We start from the raw sequence: 18,724 nt of genomic DNA, 5'->3' as shown, positions 1-18,724 counted from the left end.
TGCTCAAAGCTGGATGGTTTTTAATAAACAGAGGTATAGTTAGCTCAGTTTTGGAGACTCACCCTCTGTCTCTGCTCACAGCATCTGACAGAGGTGTGCAGAAGAAAAGGAAGGTGGGGGGAGACCCATGGACCAGGGTTCCTCTCTTTAAGACTCAGCCCCACCAGACCTAAGCAGATTCCTACAAGAACTAAATCACCACACTGTCTCCCATAAGACCAGACCTTAAGGGGCCACCTCTCTGCTAGAAACCACACTTGTCGACCTTTGGGAGATGCACTCCAACCACAGGCTGACAGGAAGGGATGATGATCCTTGGTTAGATTTTATCACTGGATACAATGAGAGGGCAGAATTTAGGGTAGGGACCGGAGGTGGCACCAGTATCACTCACTTGTCAAAAGGAGAGTTTACTGCTGGCAGCTGGGAGCAGACTGGAATGGGGGCAGGTTTGAGCAACAAGGATCGGGAAGTCTGTTTACACATATGATGTTTTCAGAGTCCCCCAGCATCCTGTGGAATTGCCAGTAGTGAACAGGATTGGCCTGGATCCCTGGAGTTCAGGGCTTGAGGCTGCAGAAATGCCTAGAAGTTAGCACCAGCTAGCAAGACAGGTTCATGGGGAATTTCCAGCATTCTGAAAGCATCCCTCTAAAGTTTTATTTCTGTAAGTCTGTCAAGGCCTCGTGAGACCCCTGGCCCTGCCGTCAGGTAGGGAAGGCAGAGTGCCTGTCCTCGGGTCACTAACACTGCCGTCTCAGCAGATGGGGATGGGGATTGTCCAGGAGACTGGCTTACACAGCACATGAACCGAATATGAGGACAAACATTATCAGTTTCCTCAACGCTTACGTGCAGCCATCTGTGAGGGCAGGGAAGTGTGTGTGCTCCCTCATAGCCACAGAGTTCCCCTGGAGAAGAGGCCAGCACCTTCCAGCTCACATTCACTCTCTGCTCCCCCCTCCCTGTGTGCTCCCCCCTCCCTGTGTGCTCCCCTCCATCACTGTGTGCTCCCCTCCATCACTGTGTGCTCCCCTCCCTCCCTGTGTGCTCCCCTCCCTCCCTGTGTGCTCCCCTCCCTCCCTGTGTGCTCCCCTCCCTCCCTGTGTGCTCCCCTCCCTCCCTGTGTGCTCCCCTCCCTCCCTGTGTGCTCCCCTCCCTCCCTGTGTGCTCCCCTCCCTCCATGTGTGCTCTCCTCCCTCCCTGTGTGCTCCCCTCCCTCCCTGTGTGCTCCCCTCCCTCCCTGTGTGCTCCCCTCCCTCCCTGTGTGCTCCCCTCCCTCCATGTGTGCTCCCCTCCCTCCCTGTGTGTTCCCCTCCCTCCCTGTCTGCTCCCCTCCCTCCCTGTCTGCTCCCCCTCCCCCGTCTGCTCCCCTCCCTGTCTGTTCACTGAAAGGTTTCTCACAATGTGAAAAGCTATTACAGAGCCTATCTGTGATGTGTCCATTTTAACCTAACATCGCACTTTCGGAGGAAAAAAAGAGGATATTTTAGATTTTCATGTCAATGGCGGTGCTGGGATACTGTAGAGCTTTTCATCTGTTAGGGGCTCCCTGTCACCATCAGGTCAAAGGCTTTAGAACAGGCCTTTATTCATGCTCCCCTTCTTTAGAACGAGGGGGTTTGTAACACCTCCACATCCATTAAGCTTCTTGCAAGTGAAAAGGAGGACTGGATAGGACATGAGCCTCCATCACACGCAGGCGGTGAAAATAGACATCGACTACTGCTGACTCAGCAAACTCCCAGGACGATGGTAGCTATGTGTTTAGATGGCAGGGAGAGTGCCTGGGGAAAAGCATGTCCATGAATCAGTAATTAATCTTGAGGAAGGGAACCATGAAGCTATGACCTGTAGGACTGCAAAGGACAGCACTTCCATCCACCATCCTGCTGAAGGGGAGCCACGCTGACCACTGTGAGCATGGGAGTCGGTCGGGCAGGTCCTGGTCACCTCCAGAGCCCCTTTGCCTACATCTGTGTCCCCATGTGCTGCAGTGTCTGCTGTGAGCCACTGTGGAAAGGTCCAATGCATGCAGTAGCCTGTCAGCTCAGGGAAATGAGTACGTAATTTATTTCAGAATGAGTTTTCTTAAGAGCTTGTGACAAAGGTAAGGTCTCCTGAGCTTGCTCATGTTGGAAACTCGTTTTCAGAGGATTCTGTGTCTCCTAAAGGAGCATGCTCTTTCCCTGTCTCCATCCTCCCTGGTGACCTCCCTGTTTCTATGATGAGCTCCCCTGTCTTTCTCCGAAGCCCCAGACCCATGTTTGGTGAATACCTCGCTGCCTTCACAGTACCACACTGATGCAATCATTACTGATGACCTCTCTTCACTGTCACAGCTGCCTTGGTTTAGATGATGTCACAAGGCTGCCCCGCTGTCTTTTTAAGAAAAAGAAATAGACTTGGTGTCTCAAGCCTGCAATCCCAGGATTCAGGAGGCGGAGACAAAATGGTTGCTGTCATTGTGAGGCCAGCCTGAGCTATGTCCTGAGTTCTGGGCCAGCCTGAGAAACAGAGTGAGACACAGTCAAACAAATAACAACACAAAGGAACCAAAACAGAAGCCTGCATTTCAAAGCCCCATGAGGGGAGAATCCACCAGCTGCTGCGTCACCCTGGTCACGTGAGGATAATTCCATGTGTCTTCTCTGGACTCCATTTTTATTTCTCAGTTCTGTATTCACAAATGACATTTTTATATATTCAGAAGGTACAATGTATACATACAAGGTGATCAGTGCTGTCACTTTAAAACTCTATTGTTTCTTATTGACACACACATTGATTAGTCTGTCCTAAACACGTTGAGATGCGTGGTGTTTACCATTGATCATATTCACTGTGCTGCTCCACACAGCACCAGAACTTACTCCTGTCAACAGTTCTGTGTCTCTTTCTCATCCCCTCTCCCTCCACCCCATCTGGTAATGGTCATGCTGTCAAGATCTATGAGAGCAGCTGTTCTGAGTCTACATGAGTGGACGGTTATCTGTCTGTCTGTGTGTGAGGATGCACTTCACTTCATAAATGTCCTCTGTCTCCATCCACGCTGTCTAGATGTCAGAACTGCACAGGTTTTAGGTCTGAATAGTATTCCACTGTGTCTTTGTGCCACATTCTCTTTGCCATCTGCTGGGCTGGTAGACGTTAAGTTTGGGTCTGTGTTTTGGCTCTTGTAGATAGTAATAAATTTGAGTTGTGAGTGCCTTTTCAATATGCAGATAGAATCTGCTTCAGGTAGGTATAAAACCTGCAGCGGGATTGCTGGATCATATTGTAGTTCTACTCTGATTTTTAGAAATCCATGACGGCCACATTAATGACATTCCCACCAATACTGCACGAAGGTTCCTCTTGTCACAGCCTATAACTTGTTCTTTTCCTTTTGATAATAGCTATTCCTACTGTGGTGAGACCCAAGTAGACATTCTCACTGCGGTGAGACCCAAGTAGACATTCTTACTGTGGTGAGATCCAAGTAGACATTCTCACTGTGGTGAGACCCCACGTAGACAAAGCAACCTTGAGCAGAAAGAATAAGTGAGGAGTCATTTTACCTCAGAACACACTAAAACCCAGTCTCCGACACAGCATGGCATCAACATAAAGACGGACACACCCTCACCCAGCCTTGATAGGAGGGTTTGTGCCTACCTTATTGTAACTTGTTATGCCATGTTTGGTTGATATCCCTGGGAGGTCTGCTCTTTGTTTGAGGGGAAATGGAGGAGGAGTGGATCCGGGGAAGAAAGGAGTGAAGGAGGGAGGCTGCGGTCAGGGTGTAAAGTATGAGAGAAGAATTTTTTTTTAAAAAGGAAAAGAAAAAGAAAAGAAATACACAGAGACCAATGAAGCATCACAAAGCCCAGAAATAACCCCATGAATTTACAGCAAATTGAATTTTTAATTATTATTTTATTTTATAATTAATTTAATTTTAGATATCAGCCACAGATTCCCCTATCCTTCCTCCGCCCACCCCCCAGCCTTCCCCCGCCCAATCCGCGCCCCCATTCCCACCTCCTCCAAGTCAAGGTCTTCCCTGAGGATTCAGCTCAGCCTAATACACTCAGTTGAGACAGGTCCAGTCCCCTCCTCCCTATACCAAGGCTAAGCAAAGTGTCTCAGCATAGGTCCTAGGTTCCAAAAAAACCAGCTCATGTACTAAGGACAGGTCCTAGTCCCACTGCATGGGGGCCTCCTAAACAGTTCAGGCTAATCAACTGTCTCACTTATCCAGAGGACCTGATCCAGTTCCATGGGAGCTCCTCAGCTATTGGTTCATAGTTCATGTGTTTCCACTAGTTGCTAGAACATGGAGAAAGGATAATCTTTTCAATAAACTGCTGGGAAAACTGGATATCTATATAGAAGAAAGAATCTACATTCTTACCAGATACAAACAAGCTCTAAAAGGATTAAAGTCTGAAATGTAAGACCCAAAACTAGGAAACTACTAGAAAAAGGCATAGGAGAAAATCTGGGGGACCCTGACTTTGGCAGACAGATAGATAGATAGATAGATAGATAGATAGATAGATAGATAGATAGATAGATAGATAGATAGATAGATAAACCCTAGAAACACAGAAAACCAAAACAAAAGTTAACAGATTAGATTCCACCCAACTAAAAAGTTTTTGATTAGATTCCACCCAACTAAAAAGTTTTTTCCTAGCAAATGAAGCAATCAGCAGAAGAACACAAATCCGAATGACAGAATGCAGGCAGCCAGCAGACCATAGATGACAGCCAACAGAACATGCAAATATATCTGCAAATTACTTATCTGGCAAGAGGTTAATATCCAGAATACACAAGAAACTCGGACAACGCAGTGTCAGAACTCAGACAAGATGGCTGAAAAACTGGCTTAGGACCACACCTTCACTGTAAACACAACTTCCACTTCACCCCTGCCCCAGGCCCGCAGCTGACCCCTGCTGACCCTGCTCAACTGTCCTCTTCTCTCTCCTCCCGATGTCATATCCTGACGTTTAATCCCAGACTGTTCCAACACCATGAAGGCCTCGTGCCCTCTCCCTTCTGGCTCCTCATGTAAAGGCTGAAGGGTCTGGCCTGAGTGCAGAGCCCTCTCCAGTGAGTTGTTCCCACAGGTAAAGACTGAGTTTGCACCTTACGCAGACACATCCCACCCAGTCTCCAAATCCGATGACCCTAAGAGCTTCTTTTTATTCCATTTTGGCTCCTCAATCAACTCTTCTAAAATTGAGATATAATACCTACTTAGGGGATGTTGGAAGGACCAGGAGAGGAAGTGAAGAAAGATCCTTACTACAGCGTAGCTGGTGTGTGACTGAAGGGAGAAATGAGGGTATGAAGAACACTCGTGCCAAACTACGGGGAGGAGACTAAACCATCACTTTCACTTTTGGTTTAAAGTTTACCGAAACTGCAGCTTTAAAAACCACGCTGCTTTTCTCACCAAATGCATTTTCCTACCTTTCTGCTTCACATGCAGCATCCCCCCACCTCCCTCTCTCCCCCTGTATCAGCAGCAAGCCGTAGCCACGCCACAGCCTGGATTCTATGCTGTCCTGAAATTTTCTCCACCAAACCAGACAGTCTCTTCTTTTGAACTCTCCCTCACTCAAGTCCTCAGGACATGAACAGAACAGAGCCCTATTCTTTACAGAATATAGCCATGCTGTCGAGAGAAACCTCCAGAGCGTGCCCTCCACTGTCTCTCTTCGCATTCTGTTTCTCCAAAACCCTCCAGAACGGCCCATTAAACCCCGCTGCCAGCAGTTCCATTCTGTGAAACCGATACCAAGGCCTATGAAGCGCATGATAGGTGGTCACAGCAATGACCGCACTCCTTAGTAGGGATCTTCTGTATAATTTACTTTTCTACTTTCTGTGACAAAAGTCTGTCAAAATCAGCCTAAGGATGTGTCTTAGTTACTGTTCTATTGCTGTGATAAAACACCATGACCGAGGTGACTTCTAGAACGAAGTGTTTAATTGGGCCCATGGTTTCAAAGGGTTAGAGTCCATGATGGTGGCGTGAAGGCATGGTGACAGGGACGGCCAGGGGATTACATCTTGATCTACAAGTAGGAGGCAGAGAGAGCTAACTAGGGATGAGGGGAAGTTTTGGAATCCTCAAAGCTCCCCTCATGACACACCTCCTCCAACCATGGAGTCTGTGGAAGCCATTCTCCATCAAGCCACCAAAGGAAGGACATTTCTTTGGCCTCATGGTTTGAAGGGATTCAGTGCATCATGATGGGGAGACAGTGTGGCTGGGTGTCTTGCATCTCTCTGTAGCGGGAAGCAGAGAGACGAACGCCGGTGCTCAGTGGGCTTCCTTGGTCGCCTCCCCCCCTTCACTCCACCTGGTCAACTGCCTTGTCTTTAAAGGCAGATCTTCCCTCCTCAGCTGAACTTCTCCGATGATTCCCTCACAGAGCCACGCAGAGCTAGGTTTCCTAGGTGGTTCTAAACTCTAGTCAAGTTGACAATGAAGGCCGAACGTCACACGAGCATTTGCAGATTCAAGGCAGAGCAGACTGTGGAAAAGCCTGTAGGAGAGGAAAGACTCTGGGTTTGCCGTGGTTGAGGGCTCTTGGCACGGAGAGGTTAGAGAGAGGATAACTAGATGTGAGGCATCCTAGGCAATTGGTTTGGATAGCATATTCATCCTTCTCTAGTTGTTTCTGAGCTGGAAAGGGGAACAAAACTCAAGGACGCTCAGTGACCATGTTCTGCCATCTGGAGACACCTGCAACCTTGGTAGTTTGGCTTTCTGAGCTGGCTGGTACAGCAGATGCAGGTCAGAGTCTGCTGTCATGTGGTCTGGCCACCATTCACTTGAATATCCAGATATCTGATATGAAATGTTGAGAAGACAGGGTACAACCAGAACTGTACCCCCCACATGAATGACTCAGTACTGTGTGGTCATACTGTGTTGAAAGTCCTGAACGACTTCAGGATCAAGTCAGGACTAGGGAGTGGGAGAGAAGTCACTGTGAAAACAGAACACTTCTTGCTAACATGATATCATCTCAGAGAGTGGCAGTTACTTGTTCAGAGGAGACCTCAGACCTATGCTGGGTGATGTCTTTGCAGTGTTTTTTCAAAATAGATCACAAACTGTAGGAATCACTAGATACTTTTGTTACTGACACAGAATCATATCAAAGGCCCACTAAATCTGAGCATGGCTGTGTGTGATAGACAACTCTTTTGAGAAATATTTGTGGAAGGAGTGTACATGCTGGACCAATAGGTGAGTTAGATGCCCTCTGTGTGTGATTTCTTCTGCCCTGTGAGTCATGTATTCTAGCTTATTATACCATAGTCATAGCCAGGAAACAAGCCATTCGTTTATTTATTTAACAATATCAGTGGGGTAGATTCTTTTATTCCACAGTCTATGTTGGGCCAGTATGTGAATTCTGCTGGCTTGTTGTATTCCTATATGCCAAAGAAATGTCAATGAAAAAGCTCTTTTATCACCACAGAGGTGTATTGAGCACTTGCAACTCACCATGTCCTGGAGCACTTCCCACATGAGGGAGCACTTATCACATGATGGAGCACTTCCCACATAATGGAATACTACCTACGTGCTAGGGTACTCACCATATGCTGGAGCATTCCCTCTGTGCTGGCGTATTGCTCTGGCTTGTGGTGAGACAGTGATGAGCAAGACTAACAGCTCTTTCTTTCTCAGAGCCCAAACTAACAAAAAGAAAAGAATCTTTTTTACACTAAGTAGTAATATAAGTAGTTATGAAAAGACAACGTGAAAAGGAAACACCATGGTTCTTCTCCACATCATGACTCCAGTCTATTACTCAGGCTCTCTATAGAAGAATTGGCATACTTCCTTTCCTTAGGTTTAAGTTTTAAATAAAAATTGAAAAGCCTTTGGGCCTTAGTCTGGTACTAACATGAGAAGGTTTCAGAACAACACTTTGTACTTGGCCCCTCTCTAACATCAAGGCTGGTGAATGTCCTTCTGGATAAACTAGAGACACAGCACTGTGCAGACTGTGCTGGACAATTGGGGAAACACAGGATTTGGGCGGTTGCCATGGTCAGTACCATAGATTTTAAGTCAGTTCTTATCGAAAGGACCTGTTTTCACTTCACGGTACAAGGACTCCACAGTGGGAAGCTGAGGCCTGTGTCTGACCCTTCCACAGATGAGCTATGTGACTGTGGACCTGACTGATGTCCCAGGGTGTCTCTGTCTCTGTCAAACCTCCTTGAGTTACGACAGATGTCTGTGTGTGTCGTTTTCAATTGTTGGATCCCTAAGCACTTAGCATTTGTTCAGAATTACCATATCCCCTAGAAAATTAGCATATTCTAAAAAGACAGTGCTTGTTAAATTTGGTTTGGTTTCAGTTTGGGTTTTAGGGGGTTTTGTGTGTGTGCGTGTGTTGTTTGGTTTTTTGGCTTTTTGTTTTTTGTTTGTTTTTTTAGTTTTTTGTTCATTTGTTTGTTTTTGTTTTTAAGATAAATGTCTGGAACTCTTATATAGCCTGACTGACTGCCTAGGAATCCTTTTGACTCTGCTTCCTGAGTGCTAGGATTATAAGTGGGTAACAAGATTTTTTTCTTTTTAGCTAAGTATAAATGTACTGTGCTGGCTAGTCTTACATCACCTTGACATAAGCTAGAGTGATCTGAAAGGAAGGAACCTGAATTGAGAAATACCTCCATAAGATCTGGCTGTAGGGCATTTTCTTAACTAGTGATTGATGAGGTGGGCCTAGGCCATTGAGGGTGGGGCCATCCCTGGGCTGGTGGTCCTGGGTTCTATAAGAAAGCAGGCTGAGCAAGCCGGTAAGCAGCAGCCACTGCGCCGCCTCCCCCCACCCCATGGCCTCTGCATCAGCTCCCACCTCCAGGTTCTTGCCCTGCTTGAGTTCCTGTCCCAACTTCCTTCTTTGATGGACTACATTGTGGAAGTGTAAGCCAAATAACCCCTTTCCTCCCCAGCTTGCGTTTTGGTCATGGTGTTTCATCGAAGCTATAGAAATCCTGACTAGGACAGGTACTACCATCTCTGAAGTTACCTTTTTATTGAAGGGATTAACTTGCAGCTTTGAGGCTTCTTCCGACTTGAACAGTTGAACCATTTGAGGAAGCGAGGCAGCTGAAGAGTGTGAGGCAGGAATCCCTCCTGCCCCATCTTAGTCTTCTGAAACTATCTCACTTTTCCACATGCACCAGGGCTTCTCCTTGTGAAGCGGAGCTTCAAGAACTGATGGAACAAATTGACATCATGGTGAGCAACAAGAAGTTGGACTGGGAAAGAAAGATGCGGGCTTTAGAGACGCGGTTAGACCTTCGGGATCAAGAGTTGGCCAATGCACAGACTTGCTTGGACCAGAAAGGACAGGAGGTACTGAGCACACATGTCACCCAAGTGTTCACACGCCAAACTCGCTTGTCACTTACAATTCTGTCAGCACATTTGGTGTTAAATGTATGCTATCAAATAGATGCAGAGACTAAATCAGGTATTTTCTGATGGAGACACTCGCTACATCAGTGCTGCCAATAAATGTAAACAAACATTAACGGTACATGTGAAGTAAGAGTGTTTGGAAACAAAGGTAAAAATGCTTTGGCTCCTCTAGGAGCTCTGCCATGGAGACCGAAGCTGTCTTTCTTTGTTCAGCAGAGGTCAGGAGCATTGACTGCTTCTGATCTGCGAGAAAATGTTTTGTGAACAAGCATATCAAGAGTTAATTGCCAAAGGAGAGTGCATGTGATGAAAGTGTATGTGTGCATGTGCATGTGTGTTCTCATGTGTTCGTGGGTATGGGTGGGTGTGTATGGGGGTGTGGGGGTGTGTTCTCCCATGTGCATGGGAAAGCTCTCCAGTCAGGAAGTTTTCATCAGCCACTCTCTGCTTCTGTGGACTTCTGGATGGCACTTAGTGTTTGCAAAGCCGAGGGCATTGGTGTTTCACAGGTGGGCGTGGCTCTGGTTTTGGTTGGCAGGTCCTCTGGTCCTGGCAAGGACCTTCAGTGACACAGGTGTGTAAGACGTGTCTCGTCTGCATTGAAACCGAATCATTCAAATCCTTAACAAGTGCTCCTAAACAAGTTTATTCTTATTAATATGTTAGTTCTTATAAAATGTGACAATCATCCATAGACCACCAACCAGACTGGTAAGAAATGGAACCTAACCAAAAGAAAATCCTTTGGTTACATTAGCAGAAGTTTTACATGATAACGGCCTCCCAAACAGATCACACAGAGTAAATTCTAAATCTTCATTTAAATCGCAGTGGTGCCAAGGATCTCTTGGTAAACACACTTGGCCGTCCTAATACAGGGCCGTGGACCGGCTAGAGACACTTGGTGTCTGTGAATCCAGTTGTTAGCAGCTATTTTAAGAACTGCAGGACAGATGTTTACTCTTGGCCCAAGGCAGCAGCTTAGCTTGGATCGCACTTCCCCTTTGCACATTTTCTGATTTTTTAAGGTAAAATTCAGAAAAAGCTAACTTAAACTTTGTTCTTAATGCAGGTGGGGTTACTTCGACAGAAGCTGGATAGTCTAGAAAAATGTAACTTAGTAATGACTCAGAACTATGAAGGACAGCTACAGACCCTAAAAGCTCAAGTAAGAGAACCTGTGAAGGGCAATGTTACATACTTGGATACATGTTTTGACCGATAGGAGTGTTAACCTTTTTTTAAAAAGGTTTTGTATATAAGCAAATGTTCTTGTGTCTTAATTGCATGTTTGTCTCTGGCTTTCATTATCCTCTGTGTCCTGGTTTGTCTCCATGACGAGGCTGTCACCTCGGATACCGTCTGCACTGCCTTCGCTGTGACAGGACGCTAGACAAACAACTTTTGGTCTCTCCAGGGGCAGTTTTTTAATGGTTATTAGTTATGAGAACAACAAAAAACCAAATTCTCTCCTGTGGCTATTTCTGGGGATAGGGTTTCTTCCACAGCAGCCTAAAATATGGGTGCTTGCTCCTGTGAAGTAAGCAGCTGAAAGAACCAAGTTGGGCTTGCTGCTGCTGGGCTGTTCATAAATGGCAGTGCCTCTGCATATGCCATAGAGGGGTGCCAGTTTCTTTGTCCCCCGTCACTGCAGCTCCCCTAGGCTTGCCGAAGAGTCTTGTCTCCTACCACGGATGTCTCTCAGGGCAGGTGTCGGCATCACAGGCCCAGCAGCTGCTGAGGTCCTTAACCTAGCAACAGAGTCAGTGGAGAATGTGGTGTGATTGTGAACTCCGACCACCAACGTTTCTTGGACAGCAAAGATTTCATATGTAATAACCTAGTCAAGGGAGTCTGGAGTATTCAGTGTTCCTCCTTAAGTGCCTCTTCTAGAAAGGGGATTCAGCTATTAAAAACGGAATAGGAAACATTTGAAGCCATTACTTAACTGCTATTACAAAATATTTCCGACTAGCTAAATCTACATTTTGCCTGCAATTCAGCCTTGTGCCACTAGAAGGCAGCTTGTACTATGAAGCTGCATACAGTTTTCTGAGCTGAGACCAGAAGCATCTAAAACTTGATGCAATCAGTGTTGGCTTTTTTTTTCCTCCTACAAAAATAGCAACACAAATCTGAATTCACTCTGACAGTCCAGTGTGGGTATGTCTGATACTTCTGGAGAGCTAGACCAGCTGTGTGTTTCTGTATCCTCCTAAGCACAGTTGAAAGCCCTGGACATTGTAAGACAGCCTGTGAACTTGGTAGAAAGTAGGGAGAAGAGGCCAGTTGCTTGGGGGCCTTGAGAGCCAACACAGTGCATCAGTGAGCTCACTGGGATTTCTTTTAGCATTGTCACACAGCTCAGACATAGTAATGGGTGCAGACAGACAAACAGTGGCAGAGCCCAAAGGAAACCCTGTCGTCTATAGCAGAAAGACCAAGAAAGTAGCAAAACTACCAACACAAAAACTCTCAAAAATAGCCACATACCACAGAAAAACAACTGTGGCCCTGGCCCAGCAACAAACACTGAGTAGGAAACCTAGATTTCTACCCTCTCCCGTACAGAACCCCCTGCCCAGGCTGCCTGCCTGAGTGGTGTCAAGAAGACCAGATGTGGAGCCTGGATTTCTACAGCTGCCTTGTGGTAGGTCATAAGACACTCCACCCCTGCTCCTGAGGGTAGCATCAGAGGAAGCCTCCTAAAGCAGCAGCAAGGTGAAGATTCACCTCATCGCACCCCACACGGCATCGCTGAAGTCTGTATGCAGTAATCGGTACCATGCCCTCCAGGCAAGTGCAGGCAGCATCCTCGGAACTCCCCTCCCTCCCAGCTGCAAGGCGGAGCATTTGCCCTGGTACCTGGACTTCCACTGCCGCCCAGCAGGAGCCATGACCTTCCATCTTCCCTGCTCCAACATAGTCAGGAGACAGTCTCCAGACACAGTGTCCCCAAATTTCCAGGTTCCTACAGAGACTCACTCACAGTAACAAAACCAGATTATTGGTGTAATTATTAAGGCCACTCCACGTACTTAAAAGGAGATTTATTTAATGGCATAACGGCTACCCACTATACCAGATTTCAGTGTAAAGGAGAATACAGGATCAGCAGATGCCAATGACACCATTAGAATAATCTGACTAGGACTTCGAAGCAATGGTCATGAAGATGATTCAATGAATATTTGCAAACATGCTTGAAATTGATAAAAATTATAACATTCTAGCCAGGTGGTGGTGGCACATGCCTTTAATCCCAGCACTCTGGAGGCAGAGGCAGGTGGATCTCTGTGAGTTCCAAGCCAGCCTGGTCTACAGAGCGAGTTCCAGGACAGACAATGCTGCACAAAGAAACACTGTCTCAACACACACACACACACACACACACACACACACACACACACACACACACACACAAAGAAGTTAAAATATCGAAAATAATTATAAACTTTATAATTGAAAACTAGAATAATCAAACTGAAAATTTCAGTGGAGGGTCTCAGAAGCAGAATGGAGAATACAAGAGGTAAGGGACACTAAAGGGTACAGACCTGAGGGACATGGGGCTTCACAACAAACCATTTAAATCCCTGTCATTAAAATCCCAGGAGGAAAGGAAAAGAGGAAAAGGGTGGACAAAATGCCCCCAAATTTGACCAAAGTGTCAGCAAGCTGAGTGAACCTCAAACAGGATAAACCCGAAGAAATAAACAGTGAACAACCTCAGAAGCATTTGAAAGAAACAAGTCTTAAAGGAGAGAAAAGCGGCTCGGGTAGCAGCGACCTCTCATGGGAGGGGCAGAAGGGTCACAAGTGCCGAGAGAGCAGAACTGTCTGGGGTTCCGTCCCAAAGAAAATATCCTTCAGGAGTGATGGGAAACCAAGGCACAGTCAGAGGGGGAGACACTCAAGGCTCTGTTAGCGGTCGCGTTACCTTAACACATGGCCACCGGAAGTTCTTTACAGGCAGCAGGAAGACATCTGGTGTAAAATCCTGGGTCCCTGGCCACAGGCTTTCCTTCTGCTCTCGAGTTTTGCTAATTGTTTGATTTAAAAAATTTTAAATGTCTAATGTAGTTTCCAGTATATGTAGCAAAAATATGTATTTTTTTTTTGTTTATAATCGAGTCAGGATGAAAAGAAAATAAGGATTCCACATTTGAACTAGAGAAATATCAGATACCTGCAGACCGCAGCAAGCTGTGTGTATTTAACCTGATGCTTGGAGGAATGGCTGAAAAAGATGTGAAAAGACACACTCACAACTCACAGTGCAGCCTTAAAAATAGCCCTGTGAGCCATGGGAAAACAAGAAAGTAAAACCAAACTACAAGCTAGAGGAAGCCAGAAAACAAAACACAAGAAGCCAAGCTTAAGTTGAGCATATCCATAATTATATTAAACAAAAATGGCCTAACCACACAAATTAAGGAGTGCCAGATATGTAAAAAGAGGACCCAGCTCAACGAGCTGTTCAGAGAATTCCCTTCAAATTTGATTATACAGGCAGGTTGAAAGTAAAAAGACAAGACAAAACTCCAGCATGCAGTGTTTAAGAAGTGAAAGCAGGTGTGCCGCCATGATTCAGCGGAGGAGATTAGCCCTTCAACAAACACACGGGGGCTGCTCAAGAACACGGACCCTGAGTCTGTCAGCAGGGGCTTAGCTACCTCCGAGCTAGTTCAACACAAAGACAGTCAGTGGGTACAATGAACAGACTCTGAAATCCCCTCAGATGCTGCGATATGATGCTCTAGACGCACATGAAGGTATCAGCCGGCTGTTACACCAACTGAGTTGTTGAGATTAAAGTTGTCAACACAAGATGGCATTAAGTAAAAGTAGGGAAAATTGTGGGTTTTTTTTTTAAGACTGTCAGCTTTGCTGCCTACGTACACTTAACACAAAACTGAACAAAACATTTATCAAGTGAATCATGGGCTCACTGAACAGTAAATGAAGGCCCAGATTCATATGCACAGAATAGAATCACGCTCGGCCTCAGTAACTGAGTTTTAATAGCAGGTTCCATCCTCACTAATTGGAACATTTAAGTTTTACTGCACTTTCTAATCATGACTTACCATTTTCAAAGAGCTGCGCGACAAAGAAATGTTCTGAAGGGCAGCTGTAAGTAACTGGTACTATTTCGTATCATTTGCAGTTTTCTAAGCTAACCAATAACTTTGAGAAACTGAGATTACACCAGATGAAGCAAAACCAAGTTCACCGAAAGGAAGCCCCCAGCAAAGAAGAAATACCCTTTGAGCTGAGCAGTTTGAACCAGAAGCTAGAGGTGAGCACACGGCACCAGTCCTTGTGTTCTGAAGGTGGCTTGCTGGAGACCGGGCGTGGTTTCCAGGCACGTGGCACTCAGTATGGTCTCTCAGTGCACCTTCCTCTTCAGGAACTTGGTGAATTCAGAAATGACTATGATTATAAGACACACACATACACACACACACACACACACACACACACACACACACACACACACACACACACTGGGAAAGCTAAGAAGAATAAAAGTACAAAGACTGCAGCTGCTGAGTGAAACTGAAGGGCACCCTGGGATCAGTTAAATCCACCCACTAAACCTTTTAATGACCATTTAACTGTTAGTGTGCTAAATCTTGGTGAGCCTCAGTGTTTTCAGAACAGGGCCTGAAGGCCCAGAGATTTCTGTTTTGTTTTCTCTTCTTTAAAGGCCGAATTCCAGTCCTTTTAAATTGTGCCATGTCACTGAGAACTTCTAAAATCCGTCTCTGAAAAGGTTTCGTATACTGCCAGGACCTTTACCCCACCCTTTGAACATTACAGCTTTAGAAAACACGAACCAGCTCTTTCTTCCTGTGCTCTTGAGATCCCTTGTGGAAAATCCGGAAGGGATGGTGTCTCCGTGAGCCCCTGACATGGGGCTTGCTGGGCTCCAGCACAGCTTAGGGGTCACTTTGTCCTTAACCCTGTGTTACCCTATTCAGTTTCTTTCATTTTCCTCAGGTCCTAAGCTGAGCAGCCATCCCCAGCCAACAGTCTCATTTTCTCCTACTCATGAGCTCAGGACCATCCTGCATCTCCGAGGGGCCAAGGTCAGAGACAGTTTAGGGATCTTTGGCCTCTCTCGTCCTTGCCATGCTCCAGCTGGATCTGCCCTTGACCTTCCTGTCTCCTTGTCTTCAGACATCACCACCTTACTCTGCTCTTTTTTTCTAACTTCTGCTCCAAAGTCTCTGTAAAAGCAGGGAGAATCGCAGTTTGAGATCACAGCCATGGAACTAGCCAGTGTGGTAGAAGGCCCGGGCTTACCTTCAAGGCCCCACAGATTCCCCACCTTGCTGGATAAGATAGAGTTCTTCAGATATAAAGCCACTATCACTCAGTGAAGGGCACTCAGGAAGTCCTGACACCTGCTCCCAGCCTCTCAAAGGGTGTGACTGGCCTCTTAGAGGTGTCAGACATGGGCTCTGGAGAACTCACTCCTCTTGACACAAAGGTCAGAACACCCACTGTGCATCTGGTTGGTTCTTTGTGGGCTGCTGGGGGGGAACCACATTCATGAATATATTTATACTTACGCAAGAGTTTTGAGTAGACACAGTATAACTCAAATGATTATAAAGCATCCAACATAGCTGTTTTTCTTCAGCCATCTGGAAATAGCATGCAGGAGGATGGCTGTTCTTGTTTTCAAGCATGTAGCATGTTCTGTGTTAGGACAAGCACATTCAACACTGTAGTGATGTCACTAGGGACAGTGTGTGTGCAGTGGGAGAGCATCATGGCTTATTGCCCAGAGCATCCCCTATGTTGCTCATCGATTCACTCTATGACATTTAAGCCATGTTAGCCTCAGACGTTCCATCTTTGATCCGTAAATTGGGCCGGTGGGGCTAGGGGACAGTTCAGTCAATAAAGTGCTTGTCTCACAGACACAAGGACCTGAGTTCAAGTGCCGGACTCTAAGTCTGGAAGCTGGGCATGGAGGTGCACACCTGTAACCCAGCACTAAGGAGCCTGAAACAGATCCCTGGGCACACTGGCCAGCCAGCCTAGCCTAATCACTAAGTTCCGGGCCAAGTGAGACATAGTCAAAAACCAAAGTGGGCAGCTTCGAGGGATGACACCTGAGGCTGCCCTTTGACCTCCAAATGCATGAGTTCAGAAAGTCCCCTCAGAATACTTCAACAGATAAGAGCAAGAAATGAGACAGAACGTTAATGTAGGTAAAGATCGCATGGTTTTGATTATTCTCCACTTTTATGTAAGTATGAAAAAATTCCTAATAAAAAGTTAAGGTCATTTTGTGATTTGTAGTCTCACTGATACATCACTTGACACTGTGACTCAGGTTTCAGAAGAAGGGCTCTTTTAAACAACAACAACCAAAAACTAACACCCCAGGTATCACCAGAAATACTCGTTTTCATGATCATGACCCACTCTCAACCTAAGTGGCTCAGAGATGGCTTTGTAGTCTTAAGAACTCCCCCTGGAAAGCTGGGTGCCTCTCCTAACCTTGAAAGCCACACCTCTGACTAATGAAGGGACCTGGACTGTGTCGGTACTCAGTGATAGGCCGGTGACACTGTCTAGACCGCATCGACGCCTGTTCTAGCCCTTATGAGCTAAGCTTAATGGTACTGTCTCCCCATAAAGCATTCTGGGGGAATGTTTAAGATTATTTGTGGATGTTAAGTAGGTGATGATAAGCATATTTATTATCTAAAAGATATTTTCTAAACTGGGCATATGGGTCATACCTCTAATCTCAGCACTTTCGAGGCAAAGCCAGAAGGATCTTGAGTTCAAGGCCAGCTTGGGCTGAACAGTGAGATGCTATCTGAAACATTAAAAAGAGGAAAACATATTTACTGTTTAAGCCAATTTTATTCCGATTTTTGCTATTTTTCCCCAAAGAGTTCTTTTTAAATTAAAAAAAAAAAAATTAATTCCTAAAGTTAGCATACAAAATAATGGGTTTCCTCATGGCATCATCATAAATATTAAAATCAAATTCTTGAAATCTAAACTTGCATTGATTTTTAAATGTTTCTTATCCTCTATTTGTAACCTAATTTTTCAAATATGTAACTGCTACTGAAGACTCATTCTTAATTTTTTCATCATTGAGTGGCAACATCAGTCCATAGATGGACTGTCCCCGTTATCCTAATAAATAGAGGTTGTCATAAGGTATCTTTATGCATGGAGATGGCGAGGTGTGTGCCTGCATTTCCCCAGGCAAATTCCCTCCACTTGATTTCAGATTGCCTTTAATTACATAAAGTCTTCCTCACTCACAGACCTCCTTCACTGATTAGGACTTGTATATTTAAAACACACACACACACACACACACACACACACACACACACACACATACACACACACAGACAGACACTTAAATTTTCCCAAATATTCTTCAAAATCATTTCTATGCAAGGAATCTGAAAAGTGCTGTTTTTCTCATTCTAAGCAAGATACAGTTTGCATTCTCAGAATCAATGGATTTCCTTTCAAGCATAGCCCAGCCAGTCCCTGCAGCCATTTTCAAAATACTCCAGCCAAACACGCCATGTTCCAACTTGACATAGTAGGAAAAATAACCCCGTGGCTTTTATGTGACACCTTTATCATACTTGTGTGCTGTAAATGGCTTGTTTATATGTGCATGCTGCTCCTTTACTATATTTTCCTTTAAAAGTGGGGCAGGAGCCGGGCCGTGGTGGCACACGCCTTTAATCCCAGCACTTGGGAGGCAGAGGCAGGTGGATCTCCGTGAGTTCGAGGCCAGCCTGGGCTACCAAGTGAGTTCCAGGAAAGGCGCAAAGCTACAGAGAGAAACCCTGTCTCGGAAAAAAAAAAAAAAAAAGTGGGGCAGGGACTTAGTTTATGAAATAGTTCCAAACAAAGTCCTGTAAGCAGAGCTCGGAGCAGGCAGTCGTCCAGGCCAGTCTTCTAGATAGAAAGATAGAAAGGCACGCTGCAGTGGCCAGCCCAGCCAGAGTGAGATGCAGGGAGGTCTTCTCTGGCACCCCCGAAGCCATGTCCGTGGCTCACAGGGTTGCATTGTGCTGTTGTTCTCTACACTGCATTACCTGAGTCGACCCTGTGCAGCTAAGCGTGCAGAATCCAGCTAGTCGCACATTTTCTTCCCCAGCTGACACGTGGGAATGAAGGCCAAGATGTGTTCTCCCAAATGAGCTGATGTTAGCTTCACCCTATACACAATGGCTTTGAAAGCCAGAGGCCAATAAAACCAAC

The 18,724-nt window shown here is 45.8% G+C and overlaps 1 protein-coding gene across 5 annotated transcripts in view; it reads left to right on the top strand.

Annotated features, from left to right (window-relative positions):
• Deup1 (deuterosome assembly protein 1) overlaps positions 1-18,724 on the top strand; it is a 69,446-nt gene that overhangs the window by 7,151 nt on the left and 43,571 nt on the right. For all 5 annotated transcript variants that reach the window (XM_042280457.2, XM_006990543.4, XM_016008824.3 and 2 more), the window contains exons 3-5: positions 9,217-9,388; positions 10,527-10,622; positions 14,625-14,756. In XM_042280457.2, the coding sequence (XP_042136391.1) occupies positions 9,217-9,388; positions 10,527-10,622; positions 14,625-14,756 (400 nt within the window). The remainder of the gene's footprint in view (positions 1-9,216; positions 9,389-10,526; positions 10,623-14,624; positions 14,757-18,724) is intronic.

Source organism: Peromyscus maniculatus, chromosome 7, assembly GCF_049852395.1.
Source record: "Peromyscus maniculatus bairdii isolate BWxNUB_F1_BW_parent chromosome 7, HU_Pman_BW_mat_3.1, whole genome shotgun sequence".
In the NCBI taxonomy this organism is placed as follows: domain Eukaryota; kingdom Metazoa; phylum Chordata; class Mammalia; order Rodentia; family Cricetidae; genus Peromyscus; species Peromyscus maniculatus.
Note: the sequence above shows the minus strand (reverse complement) of the source record. Positions and strands in the feature narration are given on the sequence as shown.